This window comes from Oryx dammah, unplaced genomic scaffold (assembly GCF_014754425.2).
Source record: "Oryx dammah isolate SB20612 unplaced genomic scaffold, SCBI_Odam_1.1 HiC_scaffold_11, whole genome shotgun sequence".
Lineage (NCBI taxonomy): Eukaryota > Metazoa > Chordata > Mammalia > Artiodactyla > Bovidae > Oryx > Oryx dammah.
Genome location: NW_024070195.1, coordinates 28,737,350 through 28,754,651, shown reverse-complemented (window position 1 = coordinate 28,754,651; position 17,302 = coordinate 28,737,350). Strand labels below are relative to the sequence as shown.

At 38.6% G+C, this 17,302-nt stretch overlaps 1 protein-coding gene across 1 annotated transcript; it reads right to left on the bottom strand.

Annotated features, from left to right (window-relative positions):
* Positions 1–500: 500 nt before the first annotated feature.
* LOC120870031 (cysteine-rich secretory protein 2-like) lies at positions 501–15,505 on the bottom strand. The gene is made up of 7 exons (XM_040249487.1): positions 15,437–15,505; positions 10,959–11,075; positions 10,033–10,120; positions 5,977–6,122; positions 5,481–5,578; positions 2,873–2,961; positions 501–731 (listed from the first exon to the last, which is right to left on the bottom strand). The coding sequence occupies exons 1-7, from the start codon at positions 15,503–15,505 to the stop codon at positions 604–606; spliced, it is 735 nt and encodes a 244-aa protein (XP_040105421.1). The 3' UTR covers positions 501–603.
* Between the last annotated feature and the right edge of the window lie 1,797 nt (positions 15,506–17,302).

Below are 17,302 nucleotides of genomic sequence, written 5' to 3'. Positions count from 1 at the left end.
TTTTGCTATAATTATTGTTAAAATTTAATTTTATAGGCAGCTGTTTTCAGAAATTTTGCTTTGTCTTATTGTTTATCTGGGCTGAGTCTAACCAGGGTTATATATAAATATTATAAAATATGATTTTATATTTTATTTAAATCACATCCATATGTTTGCTTAGATAAGTTCTTTATTCTTAAAGTTGTTTGCTTTTGTTTAAAGAAGAGGTTGGAAAACAAAGGTAGATGTCAAGTTTTGAATTCATTCTAAGGAGTGACAATGTTACAGTCTTCTTTTTTTGGCATGTTGTTTCAGGAAACGTAACTATTTTAATCCAGACTAATCCTGTGGTTGTACAGCTTTCAAAATCTTCAACTTGATTCGGTTAATTAAAGGTAACTTGACAAGTTTGTATCAGTCCAAAGTTGTCATTGTAGACTATGCTACTTTTGTAAATTGCTCTATGAAAGAGATCCCTGTAAACATCCAGGAGAAAAAAGGTTCATTACTGTTGGGAATCAAATGTGTATCTAACACATCTACAGTCTCCCTCCTGGTATGTGTCAACTAAATGGTACAGCTTTTCTTCCACTTAGTCCCACACAATGCAAACCCAGCATTTCAGTAAATTTTGCCTTCACACAGGCAAGTGGCCTTGCACTTTTCCTTGAGCAATTCGTGTTCACAGCCAGCTGTTTTCTTCAAGGAATCACAGTTACTGAGGAGATCTTCATACTCGCAAGTATTAGCTGTAACAAAACAGATGAGTTAGCATCATTATCGTTTTCCTCAGTAGCAACAAAGCAATCCACACATTCAAAGTGCACACACAAGGCAGTAAGACAGGATAAGCAAGTCAGGGTCACTTACACCATGAAGGGCCTTTCATTTCTTTAGGGACATATGAGGTGCCTTAGCTGAGTGCACTGATCAACCCACCACCTTTTATTGTGAACTTGGTGATATGTTTCTGAAATGAATTGACCTACTTTGCTCCCTTAGCAAAGAGTGTGAAATGAAAATACCTGCAGACTCTAATATGGGACATACCAGCCACACAGAGCTATTTAAACTTAAATTATTCTAAATATGGGTGAAATTAAAAATTTGGTCTCTTAATCTTACTAGCCACGGTGTTCAAAGACCACTTGAGACCAGCAGCTACAGGTAAGCATGTTTGGTAATGAACACTGGCTATTCTACGTCTTGTCTCTTAGCCCTGTCCATTGTTCCTCATTCATTTTGCCAGTAATGCCATCAAGACATTCAATTTCTTTGGCTTCACTGAGTCTTAGTTGTGGCATTAGGATCTAATTCCCTAACCAGGGATCCAACCCAGGCCCCTGCATTGGGAGGTTGGAGTCTTAGCCACTGGGCTACCAGGCAAGTCCCTCAATTTCTTTTTAGTTCATGTTTTTCAACAGTTTTCTAACTGAATTCCATCCAATAGTTTCTACACACCATTGCTAGAAAGCACTTTATAAAACATTATTCTGACCTTGTTACTCTTTTGTTGAAAACCTTCAAATTGTGTGCCTATTGCTAATAGGATAAATTCCAAGCTCCTTAGCAAATATAGCATTCAGTAGAGGTAGAGATATTCCACATTTTTTTAAGTTGATATTTTTCCTCTAGTTGATTTACAGTTCTAACATCATCAATATTCTGAATTCTAGTTCTATAATTCAGTAAGAAGGACTGTGGACTATAGATGAATTCATCTGAAGGTAAAAATCTCAGAGAATATGTCAACTCTACTGTTTGTAATAATTTTAATAAAAGTTTCCCAACTATAAAAAGCCAACAGCTATTTTTGTTTCAGATCATAACAACTTTAGAAATGACATTTAGAACATTTATTTTAATCCTTCCCTTTCAACAATATGTTCATGGACTCTATGAACCAATATCAAGTACAGGTTGGATTTTATCATTAAAAATGTGCATACAATCATGATTAAATTATAGGACTGTGATCATTTATTATGTTAATCACCATGCTTCCAATTATACTATAGAAAAAAATGCTAAATCATCATTTGCACAAAAAGAAATATTTTGTTTGTATAGACTGAGCCATAATGTGGTCTCACATCCTTAAATTTATACATTTTGCTCTTTCAAAATGCAATCTTTGGTGTAATGGCATTAATGTTGATAAGATAAACTATCAGGAGCATGGATGTATAGCTATTAATGAGCTCTCCATGGTCACAAAAACAAATGAATTCTAGATGTTTTGTTTCATCTTACATGTGGCAATATAGGCATACCTCATTTTATTTCATTTCACTTCATTGTGCTCTGCAGGTACTGTTTTGTTTTTTAAAAACTGAAGGTTTGTGGTGACCCTGCATCAAGCTAATCTATTAGAGTCATTTTTCTGAAAGTACTGCTTATGTTAACTGAAGTACATCGGTTTTAGACATAACACTATTTCACACTTAATAGACCACAGGATAGTGTAAAATAGTTTTGATGTGCACTGGCAAACCCCCAAATGTGTGTGACTTTCTGTAGAGTTATCTCTTTCTTGTAGTGAGGTATATCTGTACTCTTTTCATTGTAAAAAATACAAAGGTTATTGAAGTGTGTAAAATATTTACTTACACTCTGTTGAGTAATCGTTTTGTCTTTTGCATAAAGACATTATTTAAATTTGTTAGGAGATTTCTTAATGCATAAAAAGAAAATTAAATACCAATTCTTTTTTTTAATTAAAAAAATTTTTTTGGACCATGTTGAGTGGTATGTGGGATCTTAGTTCCTTAACCAGGGATTAAACCCATGTCTCCTGCATTGAAGCACGGAGTCTTAACCACAAGGCCACCAGAGAAGTCCCTAAATATAAATTCCTGACTATAATACAAGTTAATCATTTCATACTTACTGCATAATCCGTTGTCACAGTTACCGGGGCAACTGCCACAAGGTGTTCCTTGTTGGTAAGGGGTATTCTTTTTACTCACGTTATTACCACTGCAATTTAAAACGCACAATGTTAAATATTTTTCACTTTGCTGTTTGGTTGCCAAGAGCAACATCAATCACTCAAGGTATGATAGGTTATTAAATGTTTTTCGTTATGTTAACAAAACTGAAACATTACAATTCCCAACATGTAGATAATTTAGATAACATCCAAATTAAGGAGACACTTCACACACATTGACCCATCTCCTTGACTCTAATTCTTCAGGCTGAGCAACTAAGTTGGCATAATTAGTTTAAAGCTTTCAGCGTACATTTTTGTGGGAACACAGTTTTCATCTCTCAGTTGTTGTTTAGTAGCTAAGTTGTGTCTGATCCTTTGTGACCCCATGGACGGTAGCTTGCTAGGCTCCTCTGCCCATGGGATTTCCCAGGCAAAAATACTAGAGTGGGTAGCCTTTCTCTTCTCCAAGGAATCTTCCCAACCCAGGGACTGAACCAAGGTCTCCTGCATTGCAGGCAGATTCTTTACCATCTGAGCCACCAGAGAAGTCTCAGTCAAACTGGTAAGCCTGCTCACCTCAATGAGCTGACTAGGAGTAAATATATCCCTTACAGAAACAGGGGAAGGTCCTGGTGGTAGGGGGTTGCAGTATGAAAAAGAATACTCAATGTTACAATATAATTTTATATTTAAAAGGGGATAAATACCATAATTTCTCTTCTATGAACTAGAGACAACAAAGCTCCCATATATATATCACATTAAATATACATATTTTTAATTTCTAGATGATGTTCTGATACTTAAGTGATTTATGATGTGTATGTCTGTGGGCCTGAAAAGCCAGGGAAGGCTTGTGAGTTTCCAGAGGTGGTATGTGAGAGATGTTTATATTTACTAAAAAAAGAACATTAGTTTTAAAAGTTTTGATAAACACCAATATCCTGGGTATAATCAATTACAGTGACTAACTTGTAATTCACTGATGATCATTATCCTATTGACTGTTTATGTAATTCACTGGAAAATACACGGGAATCCAAACCTCAGCAGTGTCAAGGGAGTCAAGGGCCCAAGGCAATGTATCTGCATCTCAGGCTCCCTGCACAGAACACAGCAGTATGTGTGGTGGCCGCCCTTGGGGAAATGATGACACAGATACAAAAGTGTTCCCGAGGTTCTCTCACACCTGCTTTTCCTCATTATTCACGCCAGCTCTCACTTCAAATGCCTGGCTCCAAATGCCTCGTCTCTCACAGCCAGGCAGTGAGTTTGGATACATTCTCCATCTTTCCCCCCATTTCTTGGTCCTTCTATGTACAGTAGCTGTTCCATCAGCCCACACGTCTTCTTCGGGAGGACCTGCTCTGTATGTGGGTGCAGATTCATTGTCTCCAGGGAAGGAGATCAGTTCAGCATCTTCTTAGGCCTCAATTGTCCTTCTCCAAATGACCTACCAATTCTGATAATACTAAACTCCAGTAGGTGTTTGCAGGAAAATGACTTTGGAGGCCATACTCCTCAAATAGGAAGCTCATGTGCCTGGTCACCTATGGTGGCTTAGTCACTAAGCCATGTCTGACTCTGGTGACCCCCCCATGGACTGTAGCCCCACAGACTCCTCTGCCCATGGGATTTTCCAGGCAATAATACTGGAGTGGGTTGCCATTTCCTTCTCCAGGGGATCTTCTAGACCCAAGGATTGAACCCAGGTCTCCTGCATTGCAGGTGGTCTCCCGCATTGCAGGCAGAGTCTTTACCAATGGAGCTGCCTATAGTACTAAGTAAATCCTGTAGGAGGCTTGGTTTTGGGGACCCTCTGCTTGTGGTAATAAAGAATTTCAAGTTTTAAAAGAAATCAAGACTAACAGATATCTTAAGGTTAGGTCTTCAATGTATTTGTAGGCTTTGTTCTGGATAACTTCAAACCTTTTGCTTACTGAAAAGCATGTTTCCTGCTATAAATAAAGACATTAAGGATTGTTCATTATGGATTTTTTTGTGAAAACTTCTGAGAAACAAAAGCTTAAGCTGTTACCTTTTTTAGGACTTTGAAATGTATTAAAGATCTCTTGAAAAACCTTTGAGACCCCGAAGAATGAATCATTTCTAATGATAATAACGTGCATGATTTTTAAGCTAGGTAGGAGATGGAACATTTTAGCAGAAAGGGCTGAAATCACACTTTACTATCCTTTATCTTCTACTCCACTACTACCTCTTGCTTAGCCAACAAGCTTCCACTTTCCTAAGGTGTGAAATTAGCAAGAATTATTGACACCAAATCTAGAGATTTGGTGCTCAGGGAATAACCTTGAGCTCTAGGGAAAGGGGATTGAGAGAAAAGACATCAGCTTGTAACTGAGGAAAGTGTTTCAGGAACTGAGAACTCAATCTCTTCTCTGGTAAGCTGAATGTATCTCATTTTAAAAAGCATTTCCAAAAATTTATCCCTTCTCTTTATTGAAATAGGCTTTTTATTTTGATTGGTTAAATATAGGAGTATTTTAAAATATTAAATTGCCAATGAATTATTGGTATAAAGTTTAAAGTGTATACTTACGCAGGACAGTATTGGCAAACATAGTAGTATTTTAGACTCTCTTGATTGGGACAGTAGGCAATTCCACATCCAACACGGAAAGATGAATACCAGACAAGCTACAAATCCATAACGGAATACATGAGAGTACATTAAAGAAGAGGGGTAAATATTTAAGTGCAAATAACAGCAAATGTAAAATAGTGACTCGTTCTTAGCCATATGCCTTATGGAAATATTTAAACTACTGAAACAAAGTCACAAACTTTACAAATATTAAATTCCATGTACATTCACTACCTTATCCATTTCTAATGCTCGAAAAGTACAGAATGTACTTCCCTGCTAAGAATTTTGCAGACCATGGTAAAAATGGTTTGAAATGAAATGCCAGCCAGATGCCAGGATTCTATTATACTCAAACTCTTCTAAACTGAACACTGGAGTTGGTCATCATTTGGAGAAGCTTTCTCTGTTAGAACATTTGTGGCCAAAGTTTTTCATTTGTTCTGCTTACCTGAGTATAATGTCCAACAATTGCACTGGCGCTCTTTGGTCCTGAACCATAGACAAAATCGTGGTGCTCGTCAAACCAGCTTTGGATTGCATCTGACCAGGCCATAGGGTCACTTGACATGTACAGATTCTCACCACATTTTGTACCTAAGGAGGAACAGATCATCATGAAGACAAGAACAAAGCATGCCAAGGCAAGAGAAATCAACTATATGAACACAAGAATGTCACCCTTCAAACTCTGCCTATATGTTCCAACTGTAATACATTAAAAAAGGGCTTCCATTCCTAATCAATTACAAAGGTAAAGGGAAGACAGATCTACCTAGCCCACTGAGAGTGGTCACAGCGTGCAACCTTTGAGTAGGTCAAGAACAACTTATTCTAACAAGGACCTACTGCATAGCACAGGGAACGATACTCAATATCTTGTAATAACTTAGAAGAGAATGTAGAAAAAAGAATACATCTATTTATATATATGTATATTTGAATCACCTTACTGTACATCTGAAACTAACACAACATTGTAAATCAACTTTATTTCAATAAAAATTAAAACAAAACAAATCCTCCTCCTTCTGGACTGTCAAAGATGCCTTCTTTTCCACGCTAAATCCTTTATATGTGTAATGTATGTACTTTCGGCTTTGTATTATAAGCTTGAGTAAGGCAGCAAACAATTTTTATTATTTCTTTCCTCTTACTCACCCTCAGTAGTGATTTTTCACATATAAGAGCTAGAATAAAGATTTATGATTATGATTTGTGTAAACTTCGGGGAAAAAAATTTATAGGCAGTCTTTTTTTTTTTTTTTTTTTTGGCTGTGCCACAGGGCATGTGGGAATTTAGTTCTCCAAACAGGGGTTGAACCCAAGCCCCCTACACTGGAAGCTGTGAGTGTTAACCACCAGGAAGTCCCCAACAGATAGCCTTTAAGACCTCTAATCAAGAGGCAACTGACATCAGGAGGAAGACAACTTTCAAAACTTGTTGATCTTTCCTTAATCAATAAATCATAATGTCTCAAAGCCAAACCCTCCTCAGGGAGTTAGGCAGGAAGGACTTTGCAGAAGGTGACATCAGCAGAATGTTGAGACAGGAAGCTTTGGCCTCTCTTAGCCCCAACAGACACACTGACTCAGCAACAATTCATGAACTGATTGCCCTCGTGAGAAATCAAGAAACAAATTTTAAGGCTTCATCCTCTGAAGGATATACAACCAGACTCCCTGAAGTCTGTAGGGAAATTGGAAAACCCTCTTGCAAGAGTCCCTACCCTCAGCACAGTGCCATATAATCAGAAGAGACTCCCTAGCTCCCAGCTTCTCCCAGGGGAGGGAAGGAGTTGGTTCATGCGTCTCCCAACCCAAAATTTCCAAGGGGATTCCCCACAGGGCTGGCTTCTGTCTTGCTAGTGCTGGAGCTCTAACAGTCGGGTACAAAGGGAGACGGTGACTGGGCTGATCCCATAACTCCTCCTGGGTCAGTGCCAGAGCAAACAGATGAAAAATCTTAGCTCTGAGCTCTACTCTGGGAGGTAGAGATGATCACTGTGTACAGCGCTCCAATTTCTCTGGGGTTACCCAAAGAACTGGCACTTTCCTTGCCAGTCCTAGAGCACTGTCTTGCTCCCTGGGGAAGAACAGAGTTTGCAACTTGGATTGAGAGATGTCATAACCCTTTTCTACAGCTCGGCACAGGATAAGCAGAAAAAGACCTCAACTGCCTGCTTCTCCCTGGGGAGGGAAGAAGTCGGTTTGCTTATTTGATGCCACATTTTCCAGAGGCTGCCTGAACAACTACCTCCTGATTTGCCTGTTTTGGAATGCTCACAAGACCTAGCATAAATTCATGATCTGGGGCTGGTAAGAACAGAGACAGAGATTTGGGCTGGCGGTTGCCATAACTTCCCTTCCTGGTTCAGCACAGAGTGAGCAAACAAAATACCCTAGTGGCTAGCCTTTCCCCCAGGAGAGAGACAATTGGATGGAATGTCCAGAAATCCTTTTTTTTTTTTTTTTTTCTGGGAGCTTCCTGAGGAAATGATTGAGAATCTTTTCTGCCACAATGGACTTGAAGAGGCATTTTTCCAAAGATAATGTACAAATGGCCAACAGGTATATGCCAAGGGACTCAAAAGTCAGTAATCATCAGGAAAATGCAGATCAAAACCAGAGTGAAATATATAACCTTACCCCTGTCAAGATGTTATTAAAAATAAAACAAAAGACAGCACGTGATAGCAAGGATGTGGAGAAATTGGAATCCTTGTACATTCTGTTGGTGAGAAGGCAAAATGGTACAGCTGCTGTGAGAAACAGTATGGAGTTTCCTCAAAAAATTAAAAGTAGAACTATCAAATGATCCAGCAGTCCTGAGTTTGAGTATTTATCCACAAGAACTGAAATCAGGATCTCGAGGAGATATTTGCACTATTATTTCATGGCAGCACTATTCATGACAGCCGAGATGTGGGAACAACCTAAGGGTCCACCAACAGATGAATGGATAAACAAAACATGGTCTATACATACAATGGAATATCATTCATCCTTAGAAAAGAAGGAAATTCTGCAACATGCAACAGCATGGATGAGCCCTGAGAACATTACGTTAAGTGAAATCACCTAGTCACAGAAAGACAACTATGCCTGCCTTCCATCCTTGTGAAGTATCTCATAGAATCTAAAAGTGGCATGGTGGTTACATTCATAGAATCTAAAAGTGGCATGGTGGTTGCTGGGCTTGGGGGAAGGGAGAATGGGGAGTTACTAAACAATGGGCATAAACTTTCAGGGAAACTAGATGAATAAGTTCTAGATATCTGATGGACAACAAGGAATCTGTAGTTAACAATATTGTATTACACATTTAAACATTTCTTAAGACGGTAGATCGCATGTTGAGTCTTTACTATCATTAATATCTTTTTTAAAAATTGAAAAAAAATGTGTTCTTACCACAAAAAAGAATTTGACAAAGAAATAAGTGCCTTGTAGTCCAGAAAATGTTCCCTGCCTTTTTTAGCCCTCATTTAATATTTACACTTTGGTGACTTGAAATACAATTTCTGTGTGCTGCTTAAAGAGAGTATAAAATGTTTGTGAATATCTCCTTTAATAGGGAAAGACAGAAACTAAGAATCTAACGGTAGACTTGGATTTTTAAGGCCATTTGTTCCAATATTCTACTGAATGCAGTCACGTCTTGTAATTTCATCATAATGCTTGCATCCAACAATATAAACAATAATAATTCTGCTGAAATAACAGGTAAGCTATTCACTGCTTTTAAACTGGGTTTGTCTATGGACATATTATGCTTGATAATGTAAAATATTTTATGTAATGTTTATGCATACAAGTTTTTTTTCTTCCATGGTTTTTATGATCCTTGATATGTCTTATAATTTTTTTGAGTCTATTATTCTGTACATTATAGGCACATAGTCTATATGAAATATTTGACAGTTATCAGAAATGTATAAAATGAATCAACACACTCAAAATATCTATCCTAATTTTAAAAAGCTTATATATTTTTAGTGCAAAATTTAGGAACAATTCAACATATTTTAATACATTTTGGGAATGCAAAATAAATGGATTTCAAAACACCAAACAGCTACACTAAAAAGGCAAAGGGTGAGAAATTAGGAAGCCTGGTTAATTTTCCAATGTATGACACTCTTTCCTGTTATGTTTTTGCATAATACATTGCTTCACATCCTTATTTTTTAGTCTTGAAAATTGGAAAAATGATTATGCATGACCTCTTTACCATGAGCTGGTCAAGAGGAACAAATGAGATGGTGCTTAAGAAATAAATCTGCATAATGGAAACAATCAACAAAGACAATATAGTACTTTTCTGTGTACTAGTACGTATCTAGTACTAGTGTGTATCTCTCCATATACAGACACTTTATTTTAAAAATACAGCCATATATTTATTCACAAAGTCTTCTTAGTACAATGCCCCAGAGTGGTCTATCTTATTCATCCAGTATTTTATTTGTTCATTTATTCAGAAAACATTTATTGATTTACGTACTGGTCTGTCTTTCATTTGGATTGCTGTGTTCTAAAGTGCACTTGTTTGCCCACTTCTGGGCATTTGCTGTCACTTCTCTGCTCCATTCCTAAACGTCCCAAGAAAAACAAAATACACAAAGATTCAACTCCAATGAAGTACACGCTTTAAAATCTGATTGGTAGGCTGATTTTGTACTACTTTAAAACTTCTGTAGATATGCTAGGTTGGCCAAAAAGTTATATTATCATCTAAGTTATAACATTATCTAATTGTCATTGGTATTAAAATATCTTTTTATTTGTATATGTGTGTCTTTATCTGCCCCAGTGCCAGCTACCATACAAAGACAAGTCCCCAGGTGATATATTTAATGAAAGAAACACCTGAGATAATACAATATTATCTGACTATGATAGCATAGCAGCCACACCTAAGATCTTTTAGTAATGGTGCTACTCTTACTAATTAACATGTGAGGGAGTGTAACTACATTTCAATGGTAATAAGCAGACGCAGGTTATTGCCAATTCCATTTGAAGCCCACTGTGTCCATATGGAAGATGCTAGGTTTTATGGACTATTTCCTGGAAAATGGGAAGTTATAATATTCACCCTAAAAGGCATTGATCCTGAAAGATAGATTTGTTCATTTTCGACTGAGGAAGATAGTGAACAGAAAAAATGTAATGACTTCACATTTGATGTCTAAAGATTTGGCTTCTAGATCTGCCTTCCCAATTTCATTGGCTTATTACTTTGACAAGCTATTCAACCATTATAAAGGGAAACTCATTTCTGCCCTGCCCATGACACAGCTAAATGAAATTAAAAAAAATAGAGACGGAAATTTGTAAGCCACAAAAATTTTAAGACAGGCCAGTTACCAGCTGCTTACTCTTACCAACTCTGGCTCACACTACTTTCTTTATATTCCTGCTTCTTACCATCTTTAGCATGTTGCTGGCAGGTGGAGAGACTGATTTCCTTAGTTCATTGTGTTTATTTACAATTTCTCTTTGGACTTGAGTTTGAGTGGTTATCAAAGCAGTAAAGGATGGATCCTAAAGGAAAATAAAAATAAGGTTATTTTTTAAAACATTTTTTAAAAATTGCATTTAAGAGGCAATAAGTTAATTTAAGGAACCAGGGATTACTTTACAAAATGTTCCATTCAGGACACTCTGAATTGGTAAGCACTGTCAATGAATTGAGCCAAAGTAATGACAAATAGGAAAGAGATAGTTTGAAGCTTTGAGAATGGGGATGTAATTCATGGCATGACAAATTATAAACTATTTTGAGGCCACAAATGCCAATTTCGAGTTTCAGGGGAACTCTCAATGTGATTCTTCTCAATATATGAGTGATAATGCTTTATAATATTTTATAATTTGCCTACAAAAGCATACAACAAGAACACTAAGACAGATTTATCCACATGCTGCAGCAGGGGGATAAGAGCGGGACTCAAGAATCACCCTGGACTTTAAGGGTAAGTTTAATCTGACATGGTATCGGTTCTTAGAGAAGGAATGTCTTTCAGTTCAGTGCAGTCACTCAGTCATGTCTGACTCTTTGTAACTCCATGAATCACAGCAAGCCAGGCCTCCCTGTCCATTACCAACTCCCAGAATTTGCTCAAACTCATGTCCATCGAGTCGGTGATGCCATCCAGGCATCTCATCCTCTGTCGTCCCCTTCTCCTCCTGCCCCCAATCCCTCTCAGCATCAGAGTCTTTTCCAGTGAGTCATCTCTTTGCAAGAGGTGGCCAAAGTATTGGAGTTTCAGCTTTAGCATCAGTCCTTCCAATGAACTGAACCCAGGACTGATCTCCTTTAGAATGGACTGGTTGGATTTCCTTGCAGTCCAAGGGACTTTCAAGAGTCTTCTCCAACACCACAGTTCAAAAGCATCAATTCTTCGGCACTCAGCTTTCTTCACAGTCCAACTCTCACATCCATACATGACTACTGGAAAAACCATAGCCTTGACTAGACGGACCTTTGTTGGCAAAGTAATGTCTCTTTTTAATATGCCATCTAGGGTGGTCATAACTTTCCTTCCAAGGAGTAAGCGTCTTTTAATTTCATGGCTGCAATCACCATCTGCAGTGATTTTGGAGCCCCCCAAAATAAAGTCTGACACTGTATCCACTGTTTCCCCATTTATCTGCCATGAAGTGATGGGACCAGATGCCATGATCCTAGTTTTCTGAATGTTGAGCTTTAAGCCAACTTTTTCACTCTCTTCTTTCACTTTCATCCAGAGGCTTTTTAGTTCCTCTTCACTTTCTGCCATAAGGGTGGTGTCATCTGCATATCTGAAGTTATTGATATTTCTCCCAGCAATCTTCCAGCTTGTGCTTCTTCCAGCCCAGCATTTCTCATGATGTACTCTGCATAGAAGTTAAATAAGCAGGGTGACAATATATAGCCTTGATGTACTCCTTTTCCTATTTGGAACCAGTCTGTTTTTCCATGTCCATTTCTAACTGTTGCTTCCTGACCTGTATACAGGTTTTTCAAGAGGCAGGTCAGGTGGCCTGGTATTCCCATCTGTCTCAGAATTTTCCACAGTTTATTGTGATCCACACAGTCAAAGGCTTTGGCATAGTGAATAAAGTCAATAAATGTCTTTAGATCAAGAATGTTTAGGGTCAGTCAAAGTACATTCAATATTCTAGTAAAATGATTCTGTTATAGGTAGATTTTATGGAATCACTCAAAAGACCCCATTAAAAAAATCTCTAAGGCCATTTGGAGGAAGCAAAATCATCCAATCAGTGTACCATTCCTGGCTTTGTTCCTTTTAGTAACAGAAATATAATTGATAAGGTATTAAACCAGGTGCCGATAATCTTGGTGTATCACTGTGTGTGTGTGTGCTGGGGGAGGGTTGAGTCCTAAACCTGGAGATGGAGTAGGGTGTGTGAATTGTTCCCACAAGGTCTAACAATTAGATAGCCTAAATTTACAAAAAAGGTTGGTATTACATGAGCATGGGTAAAATTTTGAAGTGTAAGTCTGAACAGATGGGGTACTTTGTTGATTTTCCCTTGACACCTTGGGATAAGTTATTCTCTGCTCCTCTAGTACTGAGTCTCATCAGTTCAGTTCAGTCACTCAGTCGTGTCGGACTCTTTGAGACTCCATGGACTGCAGCACACCAGGCCTCCCTGTCCATCACCAGCTCCTGGAGTTCACTCAAACTCATGTTCATTGAGTCGTTGATGCCATTCAACCATCTCATCCTCTGTTGTCCCCTTCTCCTCCTGCCTTCAATCTTTCCCAGCACCAGGGTCTTTTCAAATGAGTCAGTTCTTCACATCAGGTACCCAAAGTATTGGAGCTTCAGTTTCAGCATCAGTCCTTCCAATGAACACCCAGGACTGATCTCCTTTAGGATGGACTGGTTGGATCTCCTTGCAGTTCAAGGGACTCTCAAGAGTCTTCTCCAACACCACAGTTCAAAAGCATCAATTCTTTGGCACTCAGCTTTCATTATAGTCCAACTCTCACATACATGCATGACTACTGGAAAAACCATAGCTTTGACTAGGCGGACCTTTGTTGGCAAAGTAATGTCTCTGCTTTTTAGTATGCTGTCTAGGTTTGTCATAGCTTTTCTTCCAAGGAGAAAGCGTCTTTTAATTTCATGGTTGCAGTCACCATCTGCAGTGATTTTGGAACCACTCCCCCCTTCTCCAAAAAAAAATAAAAAAAAAAAGGTTTATCACTGTTTCCATTGTTTCCCACCTATTTGACATGAAGTGATGGGACCAGATGCCATAATCTTAGTTTTTTGAATGTTGAGTTTTAAGCCAACTTTTCACTCTCCTCTTTCACTTTCACCAAGAGGCTCTTTAGTAATTCTTCACTTTCTGGCATAAGGGTGGTATCATCTGCGTTTCTGAAGTTATTGATATTTCTCCTGGAAATCGTGATTCCAGTTTGTGCTTCATCCAGCCCAGCATTTTGCATGATGTACTCCGCATATAAACTAAATAAGCCGGGTGACAATATACAGCCTTGACATACTCCTTCCCCAATTTGGAACCAGTCTGTTGTTCCATGTTTAACTGTTGCTCGTTGACCTGTATACACATTTCTCAGGAGGCAGGTAAGGTAGTCTGGTATTCCCATATCTTGAAGAATTTTCCACAGTTTGTTGTGATCCACACAGTCTAAGGCTTGATGTAGTCAACAAAGCAGATGTTTTTCTGAAACTTGGTTGCTTTTTTTGATGATCCAACGGATGTTAGCAATTTGATCTCTGGTTCCTCTGCCTTTTCTAAATCCAGATTGAACATCTGGAAGTTCTTGGTTCATGTACTGCTGAAGCCTGGCTTGGAGAATTTTGAGCATTACTTTGCTAGCCTGTGAGATGAAAGTTACGACCAACCTAGACAGCATATTAAAAAGCAGAGACTCATGCTTTTTAATGCATTATCAACTCAATGGACATGAGTTTGGGTAGGCTCTGGGAGTTGGTGTTGGACAGGGAGGCCTGGTGTGCCTCCCGGTTCATGGGGTTGCAAAGAGTCAGACATGACTGAGTGACTGAACTGAACTGAGATGAGTGCAATTGTGTAGTAGTTTTAGCATTCTTTGGCACTGAGTCCCCTCAAAGCTCTGAAAATACTGTGAACATAGGTCTGACTACATTTTATCACCATCATCTCATCATGCGTCCGTTTCTCCTGTCTGCTTATTATGTTCACATAGGTCTGACTACATTTTATCACCATCATCTCATCATGCGTCCATTTCTCCTGTCTGCTTATTATGTTCCAAAGGACAGGGACTAATACTGGATGGAAAATGAACCCAGTGACACTTGTCTTTTTTAGAGGCACAGAGAGGAGAAGTGATGTGAAGACGGAGGCAGAGATTGCAGTGATGCAGCCACAGGCCAAGGACACCAAGGCCTGGTAGAAACCACCAGAAGCCAGGAGAGACATTGAACAGACTTCCTCTTTGATCCTCCAGAGGGAGCATGGCCCTGCTGATACCTGGATTTCACACTTCTGGCCTTCAAAACTGTGAGAGAGTAGATTTCTACATGCAAAGCCACCAAAATTGTGTTAATTTCTTTACAACAACCCTAAAGACCTACTACATTAATTTTCCAGATCATTTCATCATGTACCCAGTATAAGAATACTGAAATATATATATTTTTAAATACTAAATCTTTGACATTTGGTCCATATTTTGTCTTGTTATGGAAAAGTCACATTTCAAGTCTTCACAAAAGCCTTGTGTGACTGATAGCATCCTTAAACTTTCATCTAGATAATTAAGTTCTTTGAGCTATGGATGGGTACTCTGTGATGTACCAGACACTCATTTTTTCCACTCTCCACTTCTCACTTTTTCTCATCCCAAAGAGTTCTGGGAAGATTTTTCATTTTAACCTTACCTTTCCTTCGGTGGGGAAAGATGGAAGCAGCACAGCGGTCAGAAACAGCACCACTGGGAGTAAAGCCATTGCTAGGAAGTAAGTCAGAGAGAACACAGATCTGCATCAAAACATGTAGTACAGGGACCTCTGACTAAGACGGAAGAACGAATGTAATGATATTGGCTATTTCAGCTGAGCTGTGATCCCCAAATTCATAGGTAATATAACAAGAGAGAACTCCCATACGGTGCCAGAGGAATCACAGTGGAACCACCCCGTCTCTGATAGAAACAATAAGCTAAAGAACGTGACAGTTGCCTTTGAATTATACCTGTAAAGGCAAGAGACATACTGTCTTTCTTTCTGCCCAGTTCTATTGCTCCTGAACTCATCAGAAAGAAAATATGGGGAAAAAAAAAAACAATTTCTTCACAGATAATTATGATCCTGCATTGATTATTGAAGGCAGGAGGAGAAGGGGATGACAGAGGATAAGATGGTTGGATGGCATAACTGATTCAATGGATATGAGCAAGCTTGAGGAGATGATGAAGGACAGAAAAGCCTGGTGTGCTACAGTTCCTGCGGTTGCAAGGAGTCAGACACAACTGAACAACAGAACAATAGCAACAATTGATTATTCAGTTCAATTTTGGGGAAAGCTTATTTTCAGTGTATACCATCTTTTAGTTTCCTCTTCTCTATGAAAACTAGATATTTGTCCTTTTATTTACAAGCAACTCTAATCAAGATTTCAGGGTTGTGACTACACAGAAATAAATGTACAAATACTTTATTAGCAGTTATTTCTCCAACAGAGGCATTAGAAGTGATGTTTATTTTTTTCCTTATACTTGTCTATATTATCAAATTTCCCAGTATAGAAAAAATGCAAATAGAACAAATGTACTGAAAGTCCAGGCTGTTCAAATCTGCTGAATCCATGATAAGGTAGAAAGGTGGTTTAGTATCTTTTATTAGAGGACTTTTGGACTCAGAGAGAGAGGGAGAGGGTGAGATGATTTGGGAGAATGGCATTGAAACATGTATAATATCATGTAAGAATCGAATCGCCAGTCTATGTCCGATGCAGGATATGGCACGCTTGGGGCTGGTACACGGGGATGACCCAGAGAGATGTTGTGGGGAGGGGAGTGGGAGGGGGGTTCATGTTTGGGATTGCATGTACACCCGTGGTGGATTCATGTCAATATAAGGCAAAACCAATACAGAATTGTAAAGTAAAATAATAAATAAATAAATAATGTAAAAAAAAAAGAAAAAAAAATGAACATTTTCCAAAAGAAAAAAAATAAAATAAAATCACACTTAGTACTGGGTTGCCCAGGTGTCAAAAAACTACACTTTATCACCATCATTTCATCATGCGTCCATTTCTTCCTCAATGTGTCAAAAAATCCTTGGTCCTTTAGATGAAGCAACAAGAACTAAGTTTAGGAAGAACTCATATTCCCTCTCTGTGGAGGAGCTGGAAGGCTTTAAGCAAATATTGAACATGTATTTGCTCCACTCATGACGAAGGTTGGAAGCTGGGACGAGCATAACAAAGGGTTATGAGCGTTCACTGAGTGCCCAAGGCTGGGAACGGATGACGAAGGGTCAATACGCCCGGCCTGGAGGCGTTCGAAGGCTTCCTTCTGACCACCTGTTTCTGAGAGCAAGGACTGTTGTTTCATGATAAGACTCCCTTTAGAGTCTCGCCAAAGCTATGTTATGGCTTGGGCGGTGGGAACTGTATTTTATGCTTGACTGCTTTAATGTTTATCTGGAATGGCTACGTGCAAGTCAGCCTTATGCTCTATTTCCTGAGAATTATAAAACTACACAATTGGATAATAAACTTTGTCAGCCCACTAGAGGCTG

Coding starts and splice junctions, on each gene's coding strand:
- LOC120870031 (XM_040249487.1), bottom strand. CDS start 15,505: ATGGCTTTACTCCCAGTGGTGCTGTTTCTGACCGCTGTGCTGCTTCCA. Junction 10,121..10,958: donor CCAGCAACATGCTAAAGATG/GTAAGAAGCAGG, acceptor TGGGACGTTTAG/GAATGGAGCAGAGAAGTGAC. Junction 5,579..5,976: donor TTGTTGGACATTATACTCAG/GTAAGCAGAACA, acceptor ATGGATTTGTAG/CTTGTCTGGTATTCATCTTT.